We start from the raw sequence: 27809 nt of genomic DNA on the forward strand, positions 1-27809 counted from the left end.
GCTAAAAATAATCTCAAACTTTCACGATGAAATATTTATGATATCACCGTATCTATTACAGAATATGAGTTAATTACTCCATAAAACGTAATTTCTTAATTACTATGAACATAAATTAACTATGAAAAATCTGGGAAAGAAGCTTATCATTACTTCCGTAAGTACACAAGAATATTATAAATTAAATGACTATAAACCATTTATATAAACATTCGTAAGGAATAAAAATAATATATTCTATTTTTTTTAGATTTTAAAATAACTATATATAGCAAACTATTCTAAATATGAATTAAAATAACTAGTCCAAGAAACGGAATCAATTTGAAAAAACAAATGAATTAATTTTTGTTATCTGTATCATAAATATAATATCGAACATTTATGGAAGCGCTTGGCTGAGTCAAGTATAGCACCGTTGCATTTGTGGAGAATGTAAGCTTCAAGTAGTTGACCATCGTCCGGCAATCACAAAGCACGCATCACATATACAACATACATGCAGTCTGCGGCTGGCATCCGAGGAATTTGAAGTCAATAAAAAATAAACGTTTATGATCAGTTCCCGCGCTAATTGTTTTCCATTTTCAAATTGTGTTGTGTTTTCTCTGTGAGTGCGTAATTTGCAGTTTATTTTGTTTATTTTTTTCCGGATTTATGTAATCAAGTTTGGATTATTCGTAAACTCCTTATAATGGTAAGTGGTTTTACTTTAACAGTTTCTTTAGATATTTGGTTACTTGTACTGTACATTTTACTTTCGTTCTATATATTAAATTTGATTTTTATTTGCGCAATTTAACTTGCTCGTACGATGATAGAAAATATTGTTAGGAATCCGTCACGTTAAGTTTAACTTAAAAATCTATATTAGATCTTATATTAGACGCTGACTTCTTCTACGAACTCTTCAATCATCGATTTTGAAACAAATGGTTGGGAACTGGAGTATTATATAACAAAATAGTATTATTAATCATAAAATCACAGACGAAGCCAACGAGCGATCTCTTCCAGTCAACCGGACTGACAACAAAATAGTACTGAGGACGATATCTGAATAATTATTATGATAAAGCGTGAAAAAATGTGGTTTTCTCAAATTCTTTAAGACTTTGTATATATAAGCACGCTACGTAGCTTAAAACAAGGAGACAATCTTACAACAAAACAAATCCCAGTTTTAGTAGAGTCTTTGTATACTGTTTATAATCTCGCTTTAAGAGCACTTCAGTAGCGGGAAAAGGCTTCAGTTAGGAAAGAATACTAGTGAAAGACAAATTTTTATTTAATAAAACGGAAAATCACAGAAGCACTACCCTTTTTTAGGGCCTCAGGTGTCTGATGATATGATGATTAATCTTAATAAGAAAGTAGGGCAGCCTAGCCTGATACAGGCAGTTGATTCTAAGGCAGAGTCTAAGGCACGCCAGTTTCCTCACGATGTTTATTCCATACGAGTAAGTGTTAAATGCGCACTTAGAAAGAAAAATCAATTTCTCCATAGCCGTTATTTGAACGCATACCATCAGTATTCAGAGGCGCAAGCTCACGACGCCTCTACTCTTAATAATACGGAAGGATAAAACTAAATTCAAACTCGATTGCCTTCCTTGATGTTGATGTTGAGTTATGCATACTGACTATTACGTAGTAGACTAATGCAGTTACTTGTAAGCTGACTTGTATCCGGGCCTGCTGAAAAGACGGGACAAATTTTTGGTGATAGCTTCAGTATACACATTGGTAAATGCATACATTAGACATATTCCGTAGTCTTGATTTATACATGTGCATTCTAGAATCACGAAAAAACTGCTCCTTTTTTAGTATCTCAAAATGCCGCACTGAACCATGTGACCCATTGTCTAATCTTCAAAGCTCCTTTGAAGAAGGAAGATGCAAAATTTTTTGTTTTCCTTTCGGATTACTTAACATCAACACATCTTTGCGTCAAAAGACAGATAAAAACGAGTTACAATTTCTACAATATTTTTTTGTGTCCATCTATAAACGAAGCAGACTATTTATTCATTGATATATTAAATAATAACTAAGGCAATAAATTATGTTTGATAACTTCAAAATAATAGCTTGGATGAATGTTTTTACAGAAAATTTATATAATGGTACATATTTAAACAATTAGACCATATTACGATAAAATATTATAAATGTGAAAGTTAGATATTTTACATATATTTACATATTATTGTTATGTTTTTACAGCTTAATCGCAAACGAACAAATTTGGTTTGTATTGGATATATATTCGTATCAACTTTAGTGACAAAATCAAAACAGTTCTATAATCTTTATATATTATATAAAATTCTCGAGTCACAATGTTCGTTCCCATACTCCTCCGAACCGGCTAGACCGATTCTTATGAAATTTTGTATGCATATTCAGTAAATCGGAGAATCAGCTACTATCAAGCCCCTAAGTGATAAGGGTTGTCCACCTCAAAGAAAAACTTTTTATTGTTTAAACCAATTTTTTGTTTTTATTTTTTTATGATACAGCATACAAAAATACATACAATCAATTTTCACCCCTCTACGATCAACTCCTATTTTTTATATTAGTAGATAGTTATTTTTATGTAACTAGAAAAGTGTTTACTAGAAATAATATACTTACATGGCAAAACAACGTGTCCCGGGTCAGCTAGTAATATATTTAATACGCTTCTTACAATATTTATCTTTACTATTCTAATATTGACTTTTTATTACGGACTATACAACCTATACATTTTTTATTCTGTTAAGCCTTGGCTTTAAAAATCAAATTTAACATTCATAAGTACAAGAATCCGCCTAAGCGCTTCTTTAGAGTAGAAGGCGTCTTACCAGTCCTTATGACGTACCATGCGTGTAAACAAACTTCAAGTTTGTTACGTGTTAATTGTAACTCTTTAATTACACAAATACACATATATTATATTTCGATCAAAATCAGTCTTCGTCGAAATTAAACTCCAGAATAATACATATTAGGGTTAGATAAGAAGACATATTATTAACAAGCAAACATCATACATCATCTGCGATCGCGATGTGATCGTTTTGTGTCTCGTGTAAAGTGCAAAAATGAATTTATTAAATTATAATTTTTCGATTAGTTATTTTCTCTATTACGCTAAAACCATGTTTTATACGGATTGCTCCCATTAATATCTTGCATTATTTTAGCCAAACATTTTTAGTAATGACTTGTTTTTGTTCGTTTGATTAAACGAACTAATGACAGGAACTAATGGTTTAGATTCTAAAGTTACTTTAGTCTATATACTCGTAGAGGTGAAACTGTAGGGCCTAGATTTTTATATAACGCCAGCCATCTATAAAAAACGATTTGAGTAGTTATTAGCATAAATAATATTTCAGTGGCGCAACAAAATATACATAATGGCCTCAGATTGCATCTGTTACTTTGATTATTTTTTATTTTTATAAAGAAGAATGTTTGTGTGTGAACGTCGAGTTCGACACAATACCCATTACCCACATATATATATTCTTTAGTAATTTCTATATTCTTTTCCAATTGCCAACCAAAAATACGTACCTAAGTATATAATTAAAAATGTTGCAATCACGTAAAAACTTTATTCTTCGCTTTTCTATTTTGATTAAAGGATCTTTAAAATCTGTACATCTTAACTACTATAAACTAAAAAATATAAATGAAACCCACAAAGTTTACAAAACAAAGGAAAATCTGAAGAAAATGCATATTAAACAAATAATTGTTTCCAAATTCCAACAAGAAATACTAAAAAAATCACATGGACATGACGACAAGCCGTAGTATTGATGGCGTAAATAAATAAAAACATTGGTTTAAAGCCGGGATTTGAGCGTATCGCCTCAGGCTTGAGAGTCACAAGTTTTAATATAAGATTGGACTCTATTTTCTTTTTTCCCCGTCAAGGGGAAAGGAAACTTACATAGTTAATTCTGTGATTTAAAGTTAAACCTGTTATGTAAATTATTCGCATAACAAACTCTTTCTAAACGTATCGTTTAAAAATTATACTACACTATTTAACTTTCGTTTTTTTATGAGTTCTGTTATATCAGGCTGCTACAAGATTAAAATATGTTTATAGCAATGATGCCCTTAGACATGGTTCTAAGTGTCTACTCATTTCGGTACTGGTCATTCTTATATTCTATATTGTTTTGGTAATATTTTTAAGAAGTTCAGCCTTATTTGCCTATTAAACCGATACGTTTCTAGAGATAAATAAACAGACCGCTAATTTTTAGGCGTTAATTATTAAAAATCACGTTAGGTAACAGGTTAGTAGACAAACTATCTAATACGAATATATAAAAGTTGTTATCTTTTCTAGTCATGTTAGAAAGTCAGTTTTTATGATAAAGTTTTCATGAATAGTAAATCACTGATTTAATTTGTTGATAACACTTGAATTTAACGATTTGTGTAAAAATTGCATAAAATATTCAGAAAGAATCGAAAACTAGTTTCAAATTCATTGTCTAAATATTTTCCTTTCTCATAACAATATAATGTTTTACAAAAAAAAACCGGACTACCAACTTTGATTTAGATTACAGTGATGTCAAATAAAATTAATGATTAAAAAAAGTAATTGCATATAATTAAGCATTAATTTTGTGTTAACACAAAGATAAGTATAAGTGATGAGTAGAGATTGCATTCACTAATGAGAATCTGTAACATACTTTCAGAATGACTTGTGCTTTATTAAAAACTCTTGACACCTGAAATTTAGTCTTTCTAAACGCAAACCAATATTTGTCTAACAGTAAACGCACTCACAAAGGAATTATAATCAATTAATAAATATAACGATGCTGACAAAATTGAACTTAAAAGAAGTTACTATAATTCCAATACACCGTACACCGCGTGCAGAAAATTTGTATCATGTTCACAACGTTATACATTTTGATGCATCGTTAAAAGCGAAGACCATAATCCTTCAATAACAGTACTTGTTAAGTAAGACGCGATCTCTACTGTTACGTCGGAAGTACGAAAGAAAGGAACCAGCCGTTGAGCTCATTAAAATTGCTAAACAGCCATTGTCGAAACAAAAGCGAATGCATTTGAACACTGTTTTCACTTATTGTCCGTCACGTCTCGGTTTTAACTGGTCAAGGATTCAAGTTCATGACTAAGCACATTATCTCGATTCATCATTGAGTCAAGAAAATTCATATAAAATGATTTGGCATTTCTTTTGACTATTATTTTAAGCTATTCGAGCTGTAGTGAAAGTAATGTCAAAGGTGAAATAAAAACAATACAGTTTTTTTTTTGTTTTGATAAATGGGGATTAAGCTTTTGCTAAAAAGTAATTGGCCGACTTTCGAATTTCAGTAATTTCGGTCAGTATTAACTGTGTCACCTTAAAATTAAGAGATTAAATATACATACTTTATTACATTTTAAAGATATCAAAATTTTACCTTGATATAATTAGTTCATGTATGTTGTGATACAAGTTTGCGTGATTTACATTATACACCATGTTAATATAGTCATAAAGCAGTATTATATACAACAACCAAATTACAGAATATCAGAAAAGTAATACTTAATAACCTTAAAAAATATAATATAATAACTAAATTATATTATTAAAAGGAGTCCATTTAGGCAAGGTTCCAACGATACTGGCAGCGTTCCCTCTATGAAGAGCTAGACTAATTCTTTGTCCGAGGTATCTGCCAGCTCTTCGGTCTTCTGTGATGTCAACTAAACTATTTGTTTATTTCCTTAAAAAGCCTTACAGCACTAGGAATCCACGGACCAAGGGTCTCGATATCAAATGCGACAAATTATTAATTAAAAATTATAATTTTGCATGTACAATCAGGTCTTCTTCTTTCTGAAAATGTAGACATAGCCTCAGTGCTTGGGAAAAAGTATACTAGGATACGAAATCATATAAGAAAACAGCTAGCCAAGAATACAGCCAAATAAAAGCGACTAGAACAAAGATTTCTATCCCTTTTCTTTTATATAATGAAAAATCTTTCGTTTCTTTCTATCAAATGTTGCTTACTGTGATGAAAAATACTGATAAGTTCTTAAGTTAACAGTGATATTAGACCGATAAATTTTTCTTCGACTAAGTTGCGTTTAAGTTACAGCATTTCCGTTATATCGCTGAACTGTTTACCTATTTTGACTGAATATTGACATACTTTTAATAATCTTTTAATATATGTAGATGATGTTATAAATTTTCCTTATAAGTCAATGATTGATCGTACGCGTAGCAATGTTCAGGTAACTTTCTAGGGGAAATTGCATGAATCTCCTGAGAACTCGCTTCGCTTTGATTACGCGTAATGGGATTTTAATTCTAGGAAATTTGTGGAAAAATTAATGTATTTTTGCTTTTTAATATAGAATAAAAACCTCCTTATTCTCAAACTTATTTAAAACTTATTAAAATTAATTTCTGAAATATTATTCATCCAACTATCTTGTATTACAAATGTGATACACTATTTAATAGGGTTCCAAGTGTTGATAAAAAAGAACCTTAAATTTATATATATATAATATATTTCGCAGCCAACTAGCTTAATTAGCCGTTTCATTAACTGCCAAGCCTTTTAACTAAACGGCGCCGTATTCTAGCGGCCTGAAAGATGTTCATGATTTAAACGGCGCCATTTACTTAAACGACTAGGCTGATAATTATACATAATGATAATATATACATATATGATTGAATTTGAAATTCAATAATAGTAACTATTACATAATCTAAAATGGGTTAATAATACAATGTAATGTATTTATGAAATATAAATTATTATGTAATTGGTTTTATCAGATTTTGTTTCATACCGAATTGGATACAGTGACAAAAATGTATCGCATTTCGACGCATGGTGTCGAACAATAACTACTCCGAGGTAATCGTATTTACAGTTGTGTGTCTAGAGGTATACAATTCTATTAGTTCTTCCAAACAGTTCATTAATACTTGTTTTATATATCAAAGACAAAAATACGGTTGCCTACATAACTAAGTATCGCATCAAGTTAAACATTAAGTTGTAATACATGGTATTTGCACGATAAACCATTTTTTAAATGTTGTAACAAGTCTACTTGTAATGAGCCACAACGTAACAGCGATTACTTAATGCAACGTAATATTTATATGCAAATTACATGAAAAACATAATTTAGCTTTAGTGCTTCCTGAAACTAACAGGAACATCTGTAAGGAAGCTGCGATTTACTATAATAGTAGAATTGTCACTTAGTGCGTAGTGCGTAGTGACGATTTAGAATTGCACACGCATTAAACGAATATTGTTTCTATTTGTACCCAAATTTTTATCAATTGTATTGTATCAGAAATTAAATATAGTGTGATATGAATGAATTAACAAACAATTAATACAATGTCATTAACTTTTCGGATGCGGAGCTAAAATAAGAAAGCAAATACATACTTATATACATATATGTCATATTTACTTTTAAGGCTATATAACGTGAACTAGTAAGTTTGTTTATTTTCGTTTACATATGTTCGTTGACAGGTGATAATATTGCATTAAAACCTCAATGTTTTCACTAAAGCAACAGTCTATAAGTACTCAACACAGTTCCGTAGACTAGATCACCCAGCGATTGTCACGCCTCGGGGTTTCCTGCTTTAAATGCTTAAGTACAGTTGTTACCGCACGTTATAATTACCTAACTGATTTTAAAAACTAAGTCTTAGGCTCGGTGAACCCATATGTGAGCTAGTTTGATCTAGTACTGTATAATATATGTAATACTTCATATGTCTCATAATAATTCAAACTCAATTCAACGTCAACATTAACTTTCTACATTTCTGTTGCGATTAAATCGTTTAATTCATACCAATTTGTAGAATATATTCTACTACAAATGTATTATCACGAAGTATAAATTACCCACCTGTACTCAATAAACATATTTTTACTCATTACATATAAAATAAGATAAATATCTAAATAAGATTTTTGTATGTGACTTGAACCTAAGTAGATATCTCTATCTATATCTCTTCCCAGTGGAAATTTTCTCAGTACCGATGTAAAACCCGTCCATAGAGCATCGATCTATTACTATCACTTTCACTATAAACAAATTTAATAAGTGTGATTAATAGTCAAGCTTTTACTTCGAATTGGAGATTAATAAATATATTTTATAATTTCATTTGCATAACTAACCGGTTCTGAGTGTGCACATGGCTATGATGAAAATATAATTTGTGCGGGCCTGTGTCATTTATCAAATTATTTGCTTAAAATTCAATATTATTAAGATGTCTATCAAAGCTTGAATATTTGCTTATTTACTACATTTGATACAAACAAACAACAACAATAAAAATTACAATTATTGCGCTTGAAGAATTATTATAATAAAGTTGGCGTGCCGTATGTAGGTGTATTGTATTATGTTATCTATAAATAAATTATCTCCACAGAAATTTAATTAAATTTATACATTTAGACTAGGAGACGATGATTTATTTTTCTGTATCAATAGTAATAATAAAATAAAATTAGTAACAGTAACAGAATTTAAGAAATATGTAAACATTTGTGATTTCCCCACACCAGTTATTGATATTCTGAATAATAAATAATTAAATTATACTATAATGCTTACAAAATGTATAGAAAAACGTCAAAAAGTATATTTGAAAAAGTCTACTGCATTTTAAAGATGCCAAAAATTCTGATAATTCTAAACACATTTTCCAACCCTAAACAAAGCAAAGTAGATTTAAAATCTAAGTAGATCAGGTCACGATTGGCGAATATAAGCTAAGAAAAAGCGAGTAAATGAGATATTACAGTCTGATGTTATCTCTAGGTAATGATAGGTCATCGCGTATTAATGAGCTAAGCCTATGTGCCTATAAACCTAGATCTAGCCTGCGATTCATTTAATAACGGGGCTTTATTCTTGTAACGTTGTAACATGTGTTTAGTAATATAATACTTTTCCATATTGAGAAACTTTATTAAATTGTGTAAGAATGGCAAATTTCAAAATTTGTGGAGATTATGTATAAATTAAGTAGGTTATGAATAAGGAAGGTTGTAAACAAATTGTTGAGGCCTGCGACCTTGAGTGTAATCATGAGAAAATCAATGCTAAGGTACGTAGGAAAATCGGATGTTTTATTTCTTTGTACAAGTGTTTACTTGTAGGCCGTAGGACAACATTCTGAGATAACGGGATGGTCTTAGAAACAAAAACCGAAAAAAAAGTTTTTTTTTTAAAACAAAAACAAATCCTTATTTTCCTAACATCACATAGGCGATTTAAAGGTTAGATTCATTTAAAGCCATGAATTTTCGTTAAGTACATCAGATTGTCAGTTAGTCACAAGAACTTTTCAAGTCCAGTTACAAGAGTAAATCAAAAGTATTGCGCGTGCGTGGTCTGTCCTCAGTGCGTCCCTCAGTGAAAGCGGGTGAACAACGTCACGAGATGACGAGAAAACTCGTAAATATTAACATCTTGAAATGATTAGCTGTTAATTTTAGAAAATGCTACTAATCCATTAGACATTCCTCATATTTGATATGATAATGTTTTTAAGTAAGATCTTAATACATCCTAGACACAATTGCAGTTTGGAATGAATAATAAATGTTAGACTTTAAGATACTTAGGATAGGATTTTAACCGTTATTTAGGCAGAGTATGGTCAAATCTCGTAGAAGCAATAATTCAAAGGAAGCTTTAGTGTTAAGTAGATCTATTAATTATTAATATTTTTCTAATTATTTTTAATTTAATAATTTACTTTGTCTACGCTTGCATATTTATAATCGTTGTTCATACTTTATTTAGCCTCAATTTAAATAAAAACTGTATCAAGTAACGAGTACAAATCATAATATCAAACCTGCTGCAATTAATCGAACAAGAAAACCAGAATTATCAAGATGCGTGAACGGTAAATGGGGAAATTTTAATGGTAAGATGACAGTGAAACTTCGTAATAAATTCACGGTGCTTACAGTAAGTGGGGTACTAACTGTAGCCTACAGCAGGGCAGTAAGATACGGTCCAGGCCCCGTTATCTGCAATCTTTTGATTGAATCTAGGCGTCGATTTATCCGATTGTCTTATTGATGCATGCTCGATCATTGCCACTAGTAATGTTGTAAAATAATCTTCCTTAAAAAATATATTTTGAAATTATTGAGACATTATCTGAGTTGTAATAATTAAACGAACCAACGAAGTATGTGTATTGAGAGAAAAAATAAAAGTATGTTTTTTCATTAAATATTAACAAACTGTATAAGTAGTTAAAAACATTTAATTAAATGAATTTATTAAACGAAATTTAATAGTTAATTACACTATATATTAATGCGTTACCTATCCTGCTAACTAGTTAAGAATAATGGTTGTTAAAATAAATCATAATTTGTAAGCACAGATTTAATAGAACGGATATATTAGCTGTTTGTTTTAATTACCAGAAACTACAGATTCTAAATAGGCTTCATGTTAAGAAAATGACCTGTCTAAACTAATTATGAATCTAACAACAACTCTATAATTATACTTGTTTCTCGATATGCTAAATGTACGTGAGACATCAATCATTCATTTCACTGCATACTTTCTGTTGACACTTATGATAATTAGCATAATTTATAACGAATGTGTTTACAATTTTATAATGCAACAAAACCATTGCAATAATTCGAAATAACTACGAAAATTTTAGATATAATTATTATATAGCTTATACATTGCTTACTTCGTACCTTCTACTACACTTATCTATATATATAAAAATGAAACCCATTTTCCGTTGTCACGACATAACATGAAAACGGCTGGACCGATTTGGCCAATTCTTTTTTTATAATATTCTTTGAAGTACGAGGATGGTTCTTACGGAGAGAAAAATTAAAAAAATTGAGTGACAAAGTCTAAAAACAACACTTTTCTATATTCCCATACATAATATTCGTAATAATATTTAAAAGTCAATTTGAACTTTAAAACCATATCATAAAGTTCAAGTGTTAGTGGAGGGGTTCCGGGAAGGTAAATTTTTATTTTTTGACATAATGTATTTGTTGTCTTATCAACTTTATTTTTTTTATCTTAGCTAGACCGGTGTCCCGAATAGCAGAATAAGTATTTAAAAAAAATAAAGAATCGACTGTTAGGCGGTACGATGCTCGCCAGGCCAGCTAGTATAAAAATAAAAATAAAATATGTTTATTATGGAACATAAGATACATGTATCACTTATTCCACGTCATTAAATTTGAATTTGTAGGCATCCCTACTATACTTGATCCCATTGCCCTTGAAATGAATATGTGTACCTAAATGTCGAATGAATCGTACTAGCTTGTTATTAAACAAATCCTTTAACATGTTACGTTATGATACTTGATTTGAAATTCAATATCAGGATCTAGTCTTAATTATTAATAGTATAAGATCCCGCTATACAACGACCTTCACCGAGATGCTTATTTAATGAAACGTATTTTATATTTAATTTAATATGTCAATAAATATAATCCATATGGGTTGTCGAGCAAATTTCAGTCCAGAGTATGTTTAATTAATAATTTAAAAAAAATATTTTTTTAACATTTCACCGGTATGATTATTAGATAAATTCTATACCAATCGTAAGTATGAAGCCCATAGAATATGCAAACTTTATGCTGCCCATTCTTTTCCGGTCACAACTATCGGGTTGCCAGGTATAAACAGGTAAATCTGTACTAGCATTTGCAACGGTCTGTTTATTGAATGAAATTTAAATGAAATTAAAGATTATTTTATTCTGAACACGGTGGTATAGGGTTGGCTGCGAAAAATCAGTCCAGAATTGCGGTTGTCGAATTTTAAAAAGTAAAATATTGCTCCAAGTGAATGTGTGCGACTGAGAGGTCCCAACCGACCATCCCATGCGATAGAAGAGAACACAGCATAGCAGCTGTTTAAAGTCCGCCCACTTAAAGAAAGAGAGTGCGCATGCTATTTGGGCTTGGAAAAGATAAGGATAGCGATGGACTCGTATATACTATGCATCATTTTGGAGTAGTTTATTATTTAAATAGAGAAATAGTTATTTAATTTTTTTTTATCAATTAATTATTTATGTGTATATTTTTTGTGACACTAAAGTATATATATGTCACCGTAAAATTGTAAACACCGTTAGATTGTAATCTATCTCGCGAGATTGTAAACTGTCGAAATATTGTGAACCTCAACGAACTGCTTACAATTTAACGTATTATTATTCTGTAGATTGTAATCTATCGAAGTGAAACCGTCAAATTGTGAAACGGATCGCACCTCGCGCGCTGATTAATAGAACAGAATATGCCCCGCGCCACCATATTTGTTTGTTTGTTGTCGAATGTAAATTGATTGTTTTGATGAATGTAAATTGATGTCATGTTGTAAGTAACTCACAGCTTTAGAATTAGTTATATGAAATTATTGGGAAGTAAAATTAATCTGTGATTGACCAAAGAAGTTTGAATGATAACTAAGTTAGTGTTGGAAATGAAATGAAAGAAAATTGAACTAATTTTTCAATTTTAATTTGTGTTTGAAGAGAAAATATTGTTACGTTTCTGATTTTTTTATTTTAATATATTTTTTTTTATCATGTGATGTCAGAATTATTGATTACCTACTAAGTAATAAATACAAATTTTTGAAGTGCATTCATTTTATTTGACCAATACCCTTGTTTCATTCCTAACTCTATGGACATATAACGGTCTACTATAAAGCCGACCAATCAGCGCTCGAGGTGCGTACCGTTTCACAATTTGACGGCTTCACTTCGATAGATTATAATCTACCGAATAATAATACGTTAAATTGTAAGCAGTACGCTGAGGTTCACAATCTTTCGACAGTTTATAATCTCGCGAGATAGATTACAATCTAACGGTATTTACAATTTTACGTTAACATATACATCTTTAGTAAAAAAGAAGGTTATAGTGATTAGGGCATCGAGCCCGGGTTTACCCGGACCGAAAAAACCCGGGTTTTCCCGGTTCTGAGGCTTTCAAAAAAACCCGGGTTTAATTTTTAAAACTCGGGTTTTTCGGGTTTTTTTAATACTTTTGTTATTGCTATTTATTCACTTCGAATGCAATAATAAGTAAATTGAATAAAAAGACGCTTTGATAAATTATTATTTAAAACGTAAAAAGTGGCTTGGTTGCTACGTTCCTACCAATAAAACAAGCCTTGCAAGTTAAATTCGCGTTCCGCGCGTCCATCTCAAGACGTGATTCATAGAATGAAGTGTGGAGCAGTGGAGAGGTGAGGGTGTAGCGAAGCTCGTCGCGCGTTGTGCGGGGTGTTGTAGGTGATAATTTTTTTTAATTAAAAGCTTTAATTGATTTAAAAACAGATATTGTATTTACTGATGGTGACTGGAGAAATAAAGATGAGATCCAAAAAATATTGGATGTTATTAAAACTGTCGTCGAGGCGCTATGTCGACGCGATGCAACATTACTTATAGCTGATGTTTCCCTAAAATTTGCATTGAAGTAAATGGATGCAATGAAGACACCACTAAGTAAAAAAATGGCAACTGCATCGAACAAACGATACGCCAAAAAAATACTAACTCAAGCAACACTACAGTACTTGACAAATCCGGGTAAATATTTTGAGAACATTCAAAATGAAGATAAAACTGTTTTTATCGGCCTACAGGTAATTAAATGCTAAACGAAATTGTTAATCTGATTAGACGCACAACCAAAAAACAAAATATACCTCTTGAAAATTTACCAGCGCCAGACCAAGACCTGCGAGAAATTGACATTCAGTTGTCTACTTCGACAAATGAAGAGGAACTGAACACACAGTTAAGTCAAGCTGATGCTACTGATAATAATGCTCCTGAAACTGGATCAGCTTGTCCATCAGACGATTAGCTTACTACTGTGAGGGTAGAAATAGCACTCTTCGAGAATGGCGGTACGCGACAGCGAGAGCGTTCTTCTCTTTTTTTCTAAAGTGGTCAGATTGTCAGAGGTTATGTCTTAGCTATGTTGTTTAAATAATGTGTCAAATGCATAACTACTTTTTACTTAGTATTTTAGTTAATTATATAAAGACCTAATTATTAAGCAAACGACTGCAATTTAAATTATACTAGAATAGAAGACTAGAATTATTCGTTACTTAATTGTTAATGCGAAGAAGAGCTTTATTAATATTAAAATTAATTGTGATACTACAAAAATGTCTTATGAAGAATTTATTTGTATTAGCTTTTAAATACAATAAGTGAATGTTACCAAAATAATTCATTTAATGTTTAAACTAATCTCTGCAAGTCTGTGGTTTAAAAAAGACTAGATTACTTACTAAGTTTTAAGATATTCTGAAGAAAAAAATAAATTTTATCACTTTTTTAAACATTAAAACTGTTTTTGTAATTTATTAAGTACTGTTTCATTTATTTAAATTCTTCCTCATCCTTTATATTTTGTATTCATTGTAGGAAATCGATATATAAACGCAGATTAGTGCATTTTTTTTAAAAATCAATAAAAAGACCGAAATGCTTGAAAAAACCGGTCTACCCGGTTTTGATTACTCTTAGACCCGAAAACCCGGGTTTTCAAAATTGAACCGAGTTTCGATGCCCTAATAGTGATTCATATATAATACTAGCCAGATTAAAAATATTGATTGAAAAAAATTACAAAAATTACTACATGCAAATTATAAATCTATAAATGTAAACAGAGAAATTGAAATCAATTGAAACTATTGGAAAAAATTCAAAACCCATAAAAGTAAATTTTTTTAATCAGGGTAATCTTGCAAATTTTATTTTTATTATAAGAAGACAAAATAAAAAAACAACAATTAAAAAATTACTTCTATTTATTGTAAAAAATTAAAAATACAATTTTTTTTAAATTATTCAGAATCCGAGTCATCGGACATAAAACTACGATCTTCAATTTCTGAATCTTCTTCGTCATCACTCTCTGTTTCACTTTTTTCGACATTGTCTTCTATCTTTAAAGGTGTATGATCCCCAATGAATCCTACTGGTTTTAAATATTCATCTAAGAACCATCCGCAGTTCTCAGGCTCAAGTTTCACATATATTTATAGATTTATAATTTGCATGTAGTAATTTTTTTCAATCAATATTTTTAATCAGGCTAGTATTATATAGTATTATATATGAACCTTCTTTTTTACTAAAGATGTAAATATACTTTAGTGTCACATAAAAAATATACAAATAAATAATTAATTGATAAAAAAAAATTAAATAACTATTTCTCTATTTAAATAATAAACTACTCCAAAATGATGCATAGTATATACGAGTCCATCGCTATCCTTTTCTTTTCCAAGCCCAAATAGCATGCGCACTCTCTTTCTTTAAGTGGGCGGACTTTAAACAGCTGCTATGCTGTGTCCTCTTCTATCGCATGGGATGGTCGGTTGGGATCTCTCAGTCGCACACATTCACTTGGAGCAATATTTTACTTTTTAAAATTCGACAACCGCAATTCTGGACTGATTTTTCGCAGCCAACCCTATACCACCGTGTTCAGAATAAAATAATCTTTAATTTCATTTAAATTTCATTCAATAAACAGACCGTTGCAAATGCTAGTACAGATTTACCTGTTTATACCTGGCAACCCGATAGTTGTGACCGGAAAAGAATGGGCAGCATAAAGTTTGCATATTCTATGGGCTTCATACTTACGATTGGTATAGAATTTATCTAATAATCATACCGGTGAAATGTTTAAAAAAATATTTTTTTTAAATTATTAATTAAACATATTCTGGACTGAAATTTGCTAGACAACCCATATGGATTATATTTATTGACATATTAAATTAAATATAAAATACGTTTCATTAAATAAGCATCTCGGTGAAGGTCGTTGTATAGCGGGATCTTAGACCATAAATTGATTTAAAATTATAAAACGATTCCACTGACCACCATGTGACTTTTTGGAAACATCGTTTTACTCCATTTCAAATTAATTTATTGAATGATTCGGTCGATGCGTTCAATCCAATTTTTTATAATATAAAAATAATAAATATCCAAGTAATTTTAAAAACAGTGTACAAAATTTTCCGTGTAAGTTAGTGTTACATAAATATTGAGGCTAATTCATATAATTGTTTCGACCTGTTTGATGTACGCTATTTATTAAGGATCTTTTTCGCAATTCAACAATTTTTATAACGGAACATACTAGTTCAAGTGAGTTTAACACGAAATTTTTACGCTTAACTAGGCCAGTAATGCCGGTTCCAAATACCATATACAGAAAGGCGATCGACTACTTCTACATAAAGTTGACCGGAGGTTTTACATTTTATGTCAAAACTAAGCATATTTCTTTTTGATGAGATAAAACGACGATAGATGGACCTTTTCAATAACATACTTTTTTACGTTTTAACAACATATCGAAGGTCAATGACATGTAAACTGCGAACCAATTTGCCTTAAAATAAAAAATAAAATAAATACCTTACAAGTATCGGCTTAGGCATTTTTGCACACAATAATTCGAGAGTGTAATAATTTTTCATGGCCAAATTTAATCCTTACCGAACATCGTGTTTTTATTTTACCATGTCAAGTACCTACACGTATAGCACTATGCAGTGGTAAAATTTACAGCTTTTTAGACAATAAAGAGAAAACCAACCACATAATACAACTTCTCTCTAACACACGACAATGAACCAACATTTCCACACTATAATGAAAACGCATTTAGCATTCTCATATTTTATGTTTAATACAGTTTATGTTAAACTATGTATCGTATATACATTTGCTTTGTTTTTCAACATTTCGTCACAAAAATAACCAATAGGCTTGGCGACTATCAAACTAGAGTGTGAGCTTTCTAGTAAGCCGTATGATTGATTATCAACCCTGATGTCGTGTGTTCGAACCTCTTTTTTTGTCACTAATTAACGTTTCTTGGTCCGGTGAAGAAAAACATCGCGATAAAACCGGCAATAGGCTATCAAACTAAATAAGACACATGGTGAAATATGGCCTTGCTCTTCAACGCTTAAATTCCAGTATTGGAGTATGTTTATATGTAGCTTATATGTTCTTAGTAGTTTATATTATATGCGTCATCGTATCATATAAAATAATAGGCAACTTTACGCCCCAATTGTACATTTCCCTGAGAGCATGGTTATATGTACTACATAAGCAACGTGTATATCCACCCTAAGGAGAACCCTTAATAAACCATCAATACATTTTGCGCCGTCAAATAAAAATCAGCAGCAGAAAAAATAATACGTACATAATTAACTGTTATCTTGCTTTTAAATATAACAAAAATGTTATAATGTTTTAAATACACATTCATCGAGTATACGTATTGTTGGCGGAAGTATTTATGTAATGGGAACAATACACTGGCTAATTATTCAATAAAACATCGGTTCTCATCAAGCGAATCTTGCGCAATATTGACTTTGCTTAAAACGGTCATAAATCATGAAATTAATATGTAATACGGAAACTTATTATTCATTTTAGATTTTTTTATTTCATTCACTCCGAATGCTCTCATTTAAAGCTTTCTGTAATAGCAAGAACTACTCTAATGGACTGTACTATACTGACGCTTGTTTTATTCTTCTGTTACCTAAAAAGGAAAAGGTGAATCCACCACCTCACAACTATTATTACGTATGATATAGATATATATCAGGTTTTTTGTGTTAAGCTAAATTCGACACAATAATTGTAAGTAAGTATATTAAAAGAAGTCATTTTTTGTTTATTTTTCTCACTGTATATTTTACCTAACACCGAAATAGTGATTCTAATAACTAATTAGACACAAAACATGGAAGTGTGTTACATTCGAAGAAAGTTCATCAAGTCCTCGATCGTAATACTATTTTGATTCGACAATCTATTATATAAAAAAACTTTCTACACAAAAATATAAACAAAATAAATCAAATGCCAGAAGTTTTAAAAATTTACATTTTAACCGTAGTTCACTACAATGATAATTTGTACTCTCACTTTCACATAATACTATAATTTGAATAATCGTTTTGTGTTAATTGACAAAACGAACTATGAAATGTTATTAATCGCGGACAATTATTCATTTAACTTTATATTACGTAAGTATCATAATATTATTAAAACTTTTACGTAATTGTATAACTGTAGACTTGACTAATTGATAGTGATTATCAAACAATATTCTCAATAAATACAATTAAAAACTCAGACTAAAGTGTTTGGTAAAATTTTATTATACATATTTTAAGTTCAGTCAACTACGGCTAGTGGAGAATAGTCCGAGAGTAATCCGTTATCTTGAGAGGTCTTTTAGTACACAGCAGTATATTTAGTAGGATATTGTAATGAAAGTAAAAATAAGGACTTTGTTAATCATAAATGTAGTTTAAGAAATATTAGCTAGAAAATTTACAAAATGTTGGCCTTGGCACTAAATAAAACTAAAATAAATAAAATATTGTCCACGAATAACCTACTCAATAACATATCTCTAGTAAAAATGAAAAAATCAAGTATAGTAGCGAACTCTATGAGAGCCTTCATGCAAACGATTAAATAATATGTAGATTGTTTATAAACACAACGTTTGTAATTTCCAATAATCTAAATATTATATTATGAGGATTCAGTAGTGCTGTGTGAACTTTTTTGTTTCTTTTATATAAATGCATGTTGTACATAAATATACATTATAAACATAATTAATATTATTACATATAGAAACATAATTTTTTTTTTAATTATTAATGTTGGCTAACCATAATATTTGGCAACGCTTATTATTTATTTATTCCTTATCTGTTATTTCCTTATTCTTAATTTGTTAATGTTTAAATAAAAATCGGATAAATATATCTTAGGTTTTGCTTGTTTACAGTATTTCGGAAATGTGGATGGAACTATGACAACATGCTAGTACTCTATGGGCCTGAGGCCCATGCACAGCCGCAGAGGTAAAAAATACTTTTTTTAGTAGTTCAACTTTACAAAGTATTAAAACACAACAATAAAATTATCAAATAAGATAACTATATTAATAATAAGAAACATTCGTTACAAACTTTCGCGTTTTCTTTTATAAATGTTTGGAGTAAAAAACTTCATTAAAATTCAGTTGTGGATACGAAATATTTTCTAATGTGAGATCTAAAATAGATTTGTATAACAGTTTGTGTGATTATTTTGCTTTTATACTCAATGTCTAGTTCGAATCAATAGATAGCTTCGGTATGGAATAACGGGCAGGTGAAAGTTGGCAAAAGCCATGTCATCAGACCTTCAAACCATCTTTATTAATCAAAATATTTTTTGGAGAAAGTTTTGCATATCTTGACAATGCAATAAATTATACATGCGTTCATATTTCATACTTGAGTATATATTTTAGTTAAGAAGTTAACGAACAGGTTCTTCTTTTACTGATAAGAAGTATTGAACGATTGAAAGGAATAGGATTTGTTTCAACTTTTTTTACCAAAATGAATAGTTCATGGGACTCTTTGTCCTTCATTGCAAATGCCTTCTTTGTTTATTCAATGCAAATGATGCGTCAGATAATGTACTTTTTTAACGAGTCCGATACTAGTGCTATACGTAATGACATTCCGTTCAATTGAGGTATAATACCTACTAATATTATATTATATACTTAAATTTCATAGTTATGACTTTTAACAATAAAACCGTAGAATTGATTCTTTCCAATTAATAGCATGACTTCCACGTTATTTACTTATTGACTTAATCACAAAAGTCATCACCTTACCCAATATACCGCAAGCAAAGCCACGGACAGAGGCAAGTTTTATGTAACAATAGAATTTCAAATAGCTTCTTAAACGAGTGCTGACCGGTCACCATTTTAAATCGTTCACGTAAGTTTACAGAATGCGTAAATCTCAACGCCGTTAGTTACATCACGGTCGAGTGAAAATTTTCAAAATAAAGTTTCACTTTTATGTTTTACAGTTAAGCAACTATCATGGTGATTATGTGCTTTCTTTGAACTCTATGTCAATAATATTCTTTTACTTAAATCATGCTTCACGGTTATGGGAAAATAGATCCTTAAAGGCGTAACGCGATTTAAAATATGTATATGTAATTCTAGATGCGGTAATATGCGGCAGAAGAGTAAAACCAATTTTTTTAATTAGAAGTTTGTTTTTTACTTTTATTTGGAACAAAAATTAAAAAAAGAATTTAAAAATTGGTTTTCAATATTTATATAAAGCCGAAACTTCATAATTTGAAAACAGTGGAACAGATTTAACAATAGAACTCTTCGTTGCATTTACGCGTTTATTGCTTTTAATTATGGTTGATTTTAGATGCAAATTAATTCTTCTAACCCCCAGATGGTAACTTGCGATGATACATCAGTCGGCTTCCACCTAGCCGGCCGCGAGGATGACGGGCCACGTGCGCGTGCGTCTTGTGCTTCCTCCCTCTCACATTACAAGCAGAAGATCGACGCGCTCTTTGACGATAGCCGCTCAGTAAGCAGTCAACAGTATGGATCTACGTCGGATATAGGCAGGAGAGATAGTAAGGTTAGTCTGTTTTGGTGTTTGTGTATTATGTTAATTATCAAGTATCTGTATTTAGAAATTGCTTTTCTACAACTATTTCTGATTGAACAATGTTGTACCGTATTAGTAGGTAAAAATAGGTGGTTTAAAAAATTTTGGAAACTTAAAATTTTGCTTTAGTGTTAGTAGTTAAAAAGTGATATCATACATGTACGGGTGCTTTTTATAGTTTCAATTATGAATGCCATAAACCAATGTCTAATACTTCAACTGCGTAACTGAGTGAGATCGTTTTTGTTAAGGCCTAAACGTTTGTTATAAAATCAAAAGCGGCTTAAGCGGCATATCCAAATAAATAATGTAATCTAACTATCCAAAATTTGGTATTCGAAAGAGGAACAAACTTTTTATAAAACTTTTCTTGAAGAACAATTGACGGATTTAAGACGGGTATTTCTTGTTGGACTGGAAATTTCTACACAACGATTACATTAATCAAACATAAAATGTAGGAACAATGCAATGTACATTTGAGTTCCTGTTTGATGGAACTTTTTATTATAGAGTAGTTGACAACCGACTTCCTACGAGAAAAGTTGGAAAATTTTGGTCATCTTCCTTTCCCATTTTTTTATTCTTCTATATATAAAATAGGGCTTAGAGCTGTAAGCGTTACATTAACAAACAAATAATTTATTTATTAATTAAATCGTTGGATATAGTTGGCACTCACTTTGGGCTGTGTATAATAAGTAAATTATATATTTACAGAATAGTATCACGCGGGGTAAAACAACGTTACTAGAGGATGACAGCGGTTTCTGCGATAGAGAGATTAAAAAAATCAATAATGAAGTCCAGGATCGTATAGCGAAAATGTTTGCGGAAATGGGGGAACAATCACGAAAGCCAGACACGATTGGTGAACACCAATTCAATGTGCACTATCTTGGTTCTACTCCACTGCAGAGTAAGGTCACAAGCCTCTCTGGACTACAAAAACCTCTAAAGGATCTATATTTTGCGTACAGAAGAAATTTTAGAAACAAAAGTTCACTTACAGGTAGGTTACAAATATCAAAGAGTGGACTCAAAGTTCGATATAAAGGTGAGAAAGGAGACTTAGAACAATTGAATCCATTCCCTACGATAGCGGTTTGGTCGGCAGTAAAGTTTGTCGTCCAAAATTCAGAAAAAGAAGCGAACGAATCAACTTACGCATTTTTGCCTTTAATCACCGATCCGGATAATATAGACCGTCAAGCATTATTTAAGACGTTGGAGACATCAGAAAAGAAATATATCCTCTCCCACAACGAAAACACCCATTCACCTCTTTTCGCTGTTGTGATGAGGAAGATTGGAGTCGCTAAACAACTTGAGTGTCATGGTTTTGTATGTCAGACGACTGAGGATGCTATCGTTATAGCAGCCACGTTATACAAATCCCTAATGTCACATATGAGTCGTCAAGGTCATACCGATAATAAGAAACTGAAAAATCGAAATGGTGTCAGCTGTATGAGCATTGCGAGCAGTATTACAGTCAATGATATTCCAATTAGACCGCCAAGAAAAAAACGTAGCACTTCATCATATAGCGGTGATAGTGATAGAGCTGATGGATTTTCAGCCAGTGAATCGTTCAGAGAAAAATCAAGAAATGATAGTTTTAAAGAATTATCAATATCATCTCCACCCGTACTTCCTCTTGATGCGAAGCGTATAACTGTCGAGGAAGTAAGAGCTAAATTAGATTCAATTAAAGATAAGAGCGTAGCACGTGAGAGAAAGCTAATGGAAAAACTACCACAAGTTTCAAATAACTTACCCCAAAATCCGCAAAGCAGTAGTGAATCAACAGTTCGAAGTAAGGTATCGGAAAAAATAGAATTATTTCGTGAATTAGAAAGACGAAAGAGTATAAAACGCCCACCAACACTTCCTCCTCCAGTACCGATTAAATCTCAAACATCAGATACTAAGGAACCTTTGAGAAGAACCCACAGTGGCAGGCAATTAATGGGTGAAACTGGAGATATTCTTACAAAGGTAGCGATACCAAGATCTGGCAGCTTTCTCAACGCAGGTGGACTGACTCGGTATAAATCTATAGGCCATAGGTATGTTTATTTTATTGCATATCCCTAATCCTATATTATTTTATCGAACCAAACAGAACTTGCAACTATTAGAACGCAATATTAAACACAGAATACTTACCAATATATTATGACATCAATTACTTTCTAGAACGTCTATTACGAGCTTAGACAACGGTACATCAACAAAGTTGTTTATTTATTTGCCATGTGTAGCCTTCATTCCAAGGGTATTCAATTCAAAAAAATAGTAGACCTGTGTGTCTACTTCAGTAGAATAATTGAATGGCTACTAAACCATCCGCTACCTAACTTATAAACTTGCAAAGTCGAATTTAACACATTGCGTGCTAACCGCACTATTACATTCATGACTGATAACTTCATTAATTTTAAATTGTTTTATATCCTCATCATAATCATTAATTAGAATCAATATCTTTTTCAGAAATAACGGCAAGAAAGGCGGGGGTTCACCATTGGGTTTCAATGAATTATTCCACGAATTCAAAGTACAAGAAAACCTACATTCAATGGATGAAATATTGAGCGTCATAATCGACCCAGACGGGATGTCTTTCAATGATTTAAAACCCATTTATAAAGAATTTCTCTTAAAATTAGCGGTAACGCTAACTAAAGATGAAATATTTCAGCATAGCAAAGCAATAATGAAAAAACAGAAGAAGAAAATTCTACGCCGTAATACATTTCAGATAAAGAGAAGAAAGTTTTTTAAAGGGTCTAGTGGGCTGCGGATGGTATTTAGGTTTCCGTTTGGGAAAAAGAAAGAAAAGAAGAAAGCACCAGCTGTGGAAGTAAATGATGCTTTAGAAGTAAAAGAACCAGTTTCTGAAAGTTCAGTTTCTACATCTAGTTATGATTTGAGACAGTTTAAACCTAAAGAGCCTCCGGTGATAACAACAAAACGACAAAATATGAAAAGAAATTCCAGACGATCAGAAAAAGTCCACGTTTCCGAAAGAAAAGGAAAATTGTCGAGACCCGGAGAGAGAACCTCCTCTGAAGATTCGGATTTTTTAACGCTGAGCAATCGATTGGGATGCCAAAACCGCAATAGTTCAAGTGGCTACGTTTCTTGCTCCGAATGTGAATCCGAAAGCTGCATGGATAGATGTTATTGTTCCTTGAAGGATTGCAAATCCAAATGTTATTGCTCGGGTATAGAGATCGGAAAAGATTCAGCGAAGGCGAAGTTATTAGGAAAAAATTGTAAAGAATGTTCGAAGTAAGTAAACAAGTAATTTAGACAAACATCAGCACTTTCTCACATTATTTCTTCCTTTCTATTTCGGTGATTTATAAACGTTATCTTGAAATAACAATTAATTGCGTTTAAAATCTAGATTTAATTAAAAGATTAGTCGATGTCACGAAACTATTATAAACATATATTTCCAATTTATAATTAATAAAAATAAAATTAATATTTATAATTTTACTATGCAAATTACTTTAAGCTTAGCTTATCGTCGTAAAGCTTTGTAATCGCCTTTTAATTGAATTCTATATCCTTAAGCTAGTTTCGCTCGAACAAGTTTTTCGTGCATTTCTCTACTTTCATTTACTTCATATATATCATTCGAATTTAATAAGAGTGCATCTTCGCGAAAAGAATTAATTATATCAGCAGGCTCATTCGCTAACGCAAAGGAATGCGTGCCTTATTTATTAGGTATTTATAGTTCGTTATTAGAGTTTCTAAGTGAAGAAATATAATGTGGTTTATCAGAGCGTGGCTCGTCTGTGGCTCGAGACGCCTCATGAGTAACTAAACCAAATTAAAATTACTTAGCTCTATGAATTTATAATCGCGCTAATAGGACTTTCCTCGTACAAATTTTTACTTTTATTGGCTGCTTTCTGTTGTGCCCACTATTAAGTTAATTAGAATTGAAATCAGCGTATACCGTCACTTTCATTGGGCGCTTTTGGAATTAATTTACATTATTTTCCGTATTACTACTTCGAACCGAGTCGAGAAGTTTCTTTAAATTTCATAAATTTTAATTTGCATTAAAACAAACAAACTTAAATGATAAAGGTATGAAATGAATCTTAAAATGATCCTGTTTATAAGATGGGATTTCATTGATATTTAAAATAAATTTGACTTATTAACTTGGGTAAATAATAGTCGTTGTCCATTTCTTTTCCAATATTAACAAATTAAATTAGGTTAAACGTAAAGTTCTAATTTTCAGGGAGATATACGAAGCAGATTATAGCTATTGCAGCTGTGATTCTGAAAGCTGTGAAGATAGCAACAAGTGCTATTGCGCAGGTCCGCGTCGAAGCGCACAGAGCTTAGAGTATTTGAAGGGTGGGCGTGCGACGTACACGGACAAACTGCGACGGGCTTTTGATGATCACGATGGGAAGACTAGAAGCAGGTGAGTTTTTTTCTTATTACATTTAGATCTTATGTGTTTATCCGTCTCTTGATAGCTTATTAAGATAATAATGGAAGAAGGCATAAGAATAATTTTGCTTTCTAGAAATGTGTGTAAAGGGGCGACTATAACACACAACACCAGGCGAGCCTTCTGCCTATTTACAGAACTCTATTCTATGAAAATCAATTTAATGATATTAATAATAAAAACAATCTCTTCTGAGAATGTCTTCGATCATTTTTATTTTATAGACAAGTAGGTGATAAGTCTGTGTTTGACAAATGTTATCGCGTTTAGGATTTGACATGTCGCTTTCCTCATTATTGCATTCACCGTAGGAGCAAGATCTAATTGCGAACATAGAAAGTAAATTCTATTAGTGCACAGCCGTGATTCAAACGCACGACTTCAGAGATGAGAGTTGCATGCTTAAGGCAGTGGGCCAACACTGCACAATTTTATTTAATGTTATTAAATCATTACTATTAATCTTATGTGAGTATAGTGATTAGTGATATACTTTTTGACGTGACAACGTCTTATAATTCGATGGAGCCGGCTGCACGCACGAAAAAACATGACTCATGCGGCGTTACCTCGCTCTGAGGCGTTCCATTAAGGCTTGAAGTGCAAGCGAGAGCACTCGTTCCGCGCTCTCGCTTGCACACAAAAATTGACATAATAATAATTGTATTTATGCGTACAAATAAATGTAACTTGATCAATTCAATTGTGATTTCCATTTACTTCCTTCTCCATATCCATACAAAATATCTATCTAACAAATAAAATTAAAATTTTCTTTTGAAGAATGCAACCATTCCATCAGTATTTTCTTACGACGTTGTCACGTTCAACTATCGTCAGTAAACCGACTTTACAGACAACCGATTTTTCCTATAACTTAAGTATCCCTCTAATTCGGAAACCGTATATAATATAAATTTATTGCGTATACCATAATTTGAAATAGAAGCAGTTCCAAAGATTATGTTTTAATTTACAGATCCGGCGCGTCAAGCCGTCGCCGTGAAGAACGTCGACGCGCACGCAGCTCAGACAGCCTCGCGTTGGATTACGAGTTACTTTTACAGAACAAACCGCGGGACACAAGAGCAAGGAACATGCAGCGCCTTACTGGTATGACTTTTATAATTAAACAGATATATTTCTGTGTCTTCTTGAAGTCTAAAGTTGTGTTAATTATGATTTCCTTCACTATATCTATGAGGTGCATTCATTAATTTTTTTCTTATTCACGAATTATGGATGGTATCACTTATTCCATTATTTTATAATAATAATTAATAAAGAATAAGTGATACCTGTATCTTATATTCCAAAATAAACATATTTTATTTTTATTTTCACCTACTTGCCTTTAGATAAAAAAACTATCCCGAAACAAATACAGAAATCTGAGGCCAAGTCCTAAAAAAATTACTATTTTTTTACCACTATATTTTTACGCCACTATTTTTTTTACTCTAAAATAATTTCTTACAATTCCAGTCCGAAGTACGGGCGCGGGCTCTCATGACGCCCTAAGCGTGAAGAAGTCAGCCGAAATGGCGGCCTTATTTGCGGACGTAAGATTATCGCAACGGACTGACGTACGATCGTTGATGGGAGGGAGGCGACCTCGTCCCGGCGCTTTGCCCCCAAGTGGTGCTCCGCCCCTCGCGACCATGTTCGACCATAGACCCTTGAGCAGAAATGCCAGCCTCGAAGATACATTGGGATACTTTCCTTAAAATGGATACTGTGCGTATTTTTGCGAAATAAATATTGTACAAGTGTGGGACAACGTACGATTCTCAAGAGGTTGTAGGTTCGAATTCCGACTGCAATTATTTTTTGTCCGCAATTAATATTTGCTTGTTCAGTTAATGTACTTTGACCCAAAAATCCATGTAAGTCAGGACAATAAAGGAATATGGAGGAACTCTATCACCTCAGTGATAGAGTTCTAGTTCCTAGATTGTTATTATATTTAACCTATTTAGGAACTCAACTAAATTTTATTATTAAACTCTCTCATTGTATGTTCTGATTTTAATCAATAAAATGATGGGTTCTTCCTTTGGTGCATCGAAAGTAGTAAAGGCTAATGCAAATATAGATTTGTTAATTAAAAATTCAACCATTTTCAATATTTTTTTTTATATTGTTGTAACAATTAAATGAAAACTCATACCAACATTCACGACTTAACAGAGAAAAATTATATTAAATTATTTTTTTTGCTTTTCATTATGATTTACAATTTTTTTTAAATTATTTTAGCATTCATAATAATGTTACTTAGCACGATTATGTGAATCACACATATTATGTATGTGATATCGTATCTCAATCAATTTACCACCTTATTTAATTAAGGCCGTAAATTATTTATCTATGTATTTAATTCGTAAGTTAATTTTGAGTCAGTTTTTAAAACACATGTATAATTTTTATCATAATAAGCCCTTGCGGAATCCGAAATACTAAGGAAACGTACATTTGAAAAATATATATTGTATTTATGAATATATATTTTATTTGAATAATCATATAATGTAGGCTATTGAAAGTCCGTGTCATTTTGAAAATAATTACGACAAAACATACTTTAAGCATTTGA

At 31.4% G+C, this 27809-nt stretch overlaps 1 protein-coding gene across 1 annotated transcript; it reads left to right on the plus strand.

The window, feature by feature from the left end:
* Positions 1–463: 463 nt before the first annotated feature.
* Positions 464–27126, plus strand: LOC125061793. The gene is made up of 8 exons (XM_047667392.1): positions 464–697; positions 19011–19086; positions 20491–20685; positions 21436–22787; positions 23215–24015; positions 24992–25180; positions 26190–26323; positions 26696–27126. The coding sequence occupies exons 3-8, from the start codon at positions 20491–20493 to the stop codon at positions 26935–26937; spliced, it is 2913 nt and encodes a 970-aa protein (XP_047523348.1). The 5' UTR covers positions 464–697; positions 19011–19086; the 3' UTR covers positions 26938–27126.
* The last annotated feature ends 683 nt before the right edge of the window (positions 27127–27809 follow it).

Source organism: Pieris napi, chromosome 2 (assembly GCF_905475465.1).
Source record: "Pieris napi chromosome 2, ilPieNapi1.2, whole genome shotgun sequence".
Lineage (NCBI taxonomy): Eukaryota > Metazoa > Arthropoda > Insecta > Lepidoptera > Pieridae > Pieris > Pieris napi.

Bases quoted from the DNA above. Each gene is read 5' to 3' on its own strand.
- LOC125061793 (XM_047667392.1), top strand. From the start codon at position 20,491: ATGGTAACTTGCGATGATACATCAGTCGGCTTCCACCTAGCCGGCCGC. The intron at 20,686-21,435 runs GTTAGTCTGTTT...ATATATTTACAG, and splicing joins TAGGCAGGAGAGATAGTAAG to AATAGTATCACGCGGGGTAA. The intron at 24,016-24,991 runs GTAAGTAAACAA...TCTAATTTTCAG, and splicing joins AATTGTAAAGAATGTTCGAA to GGAGATATACGAAGCAGATT.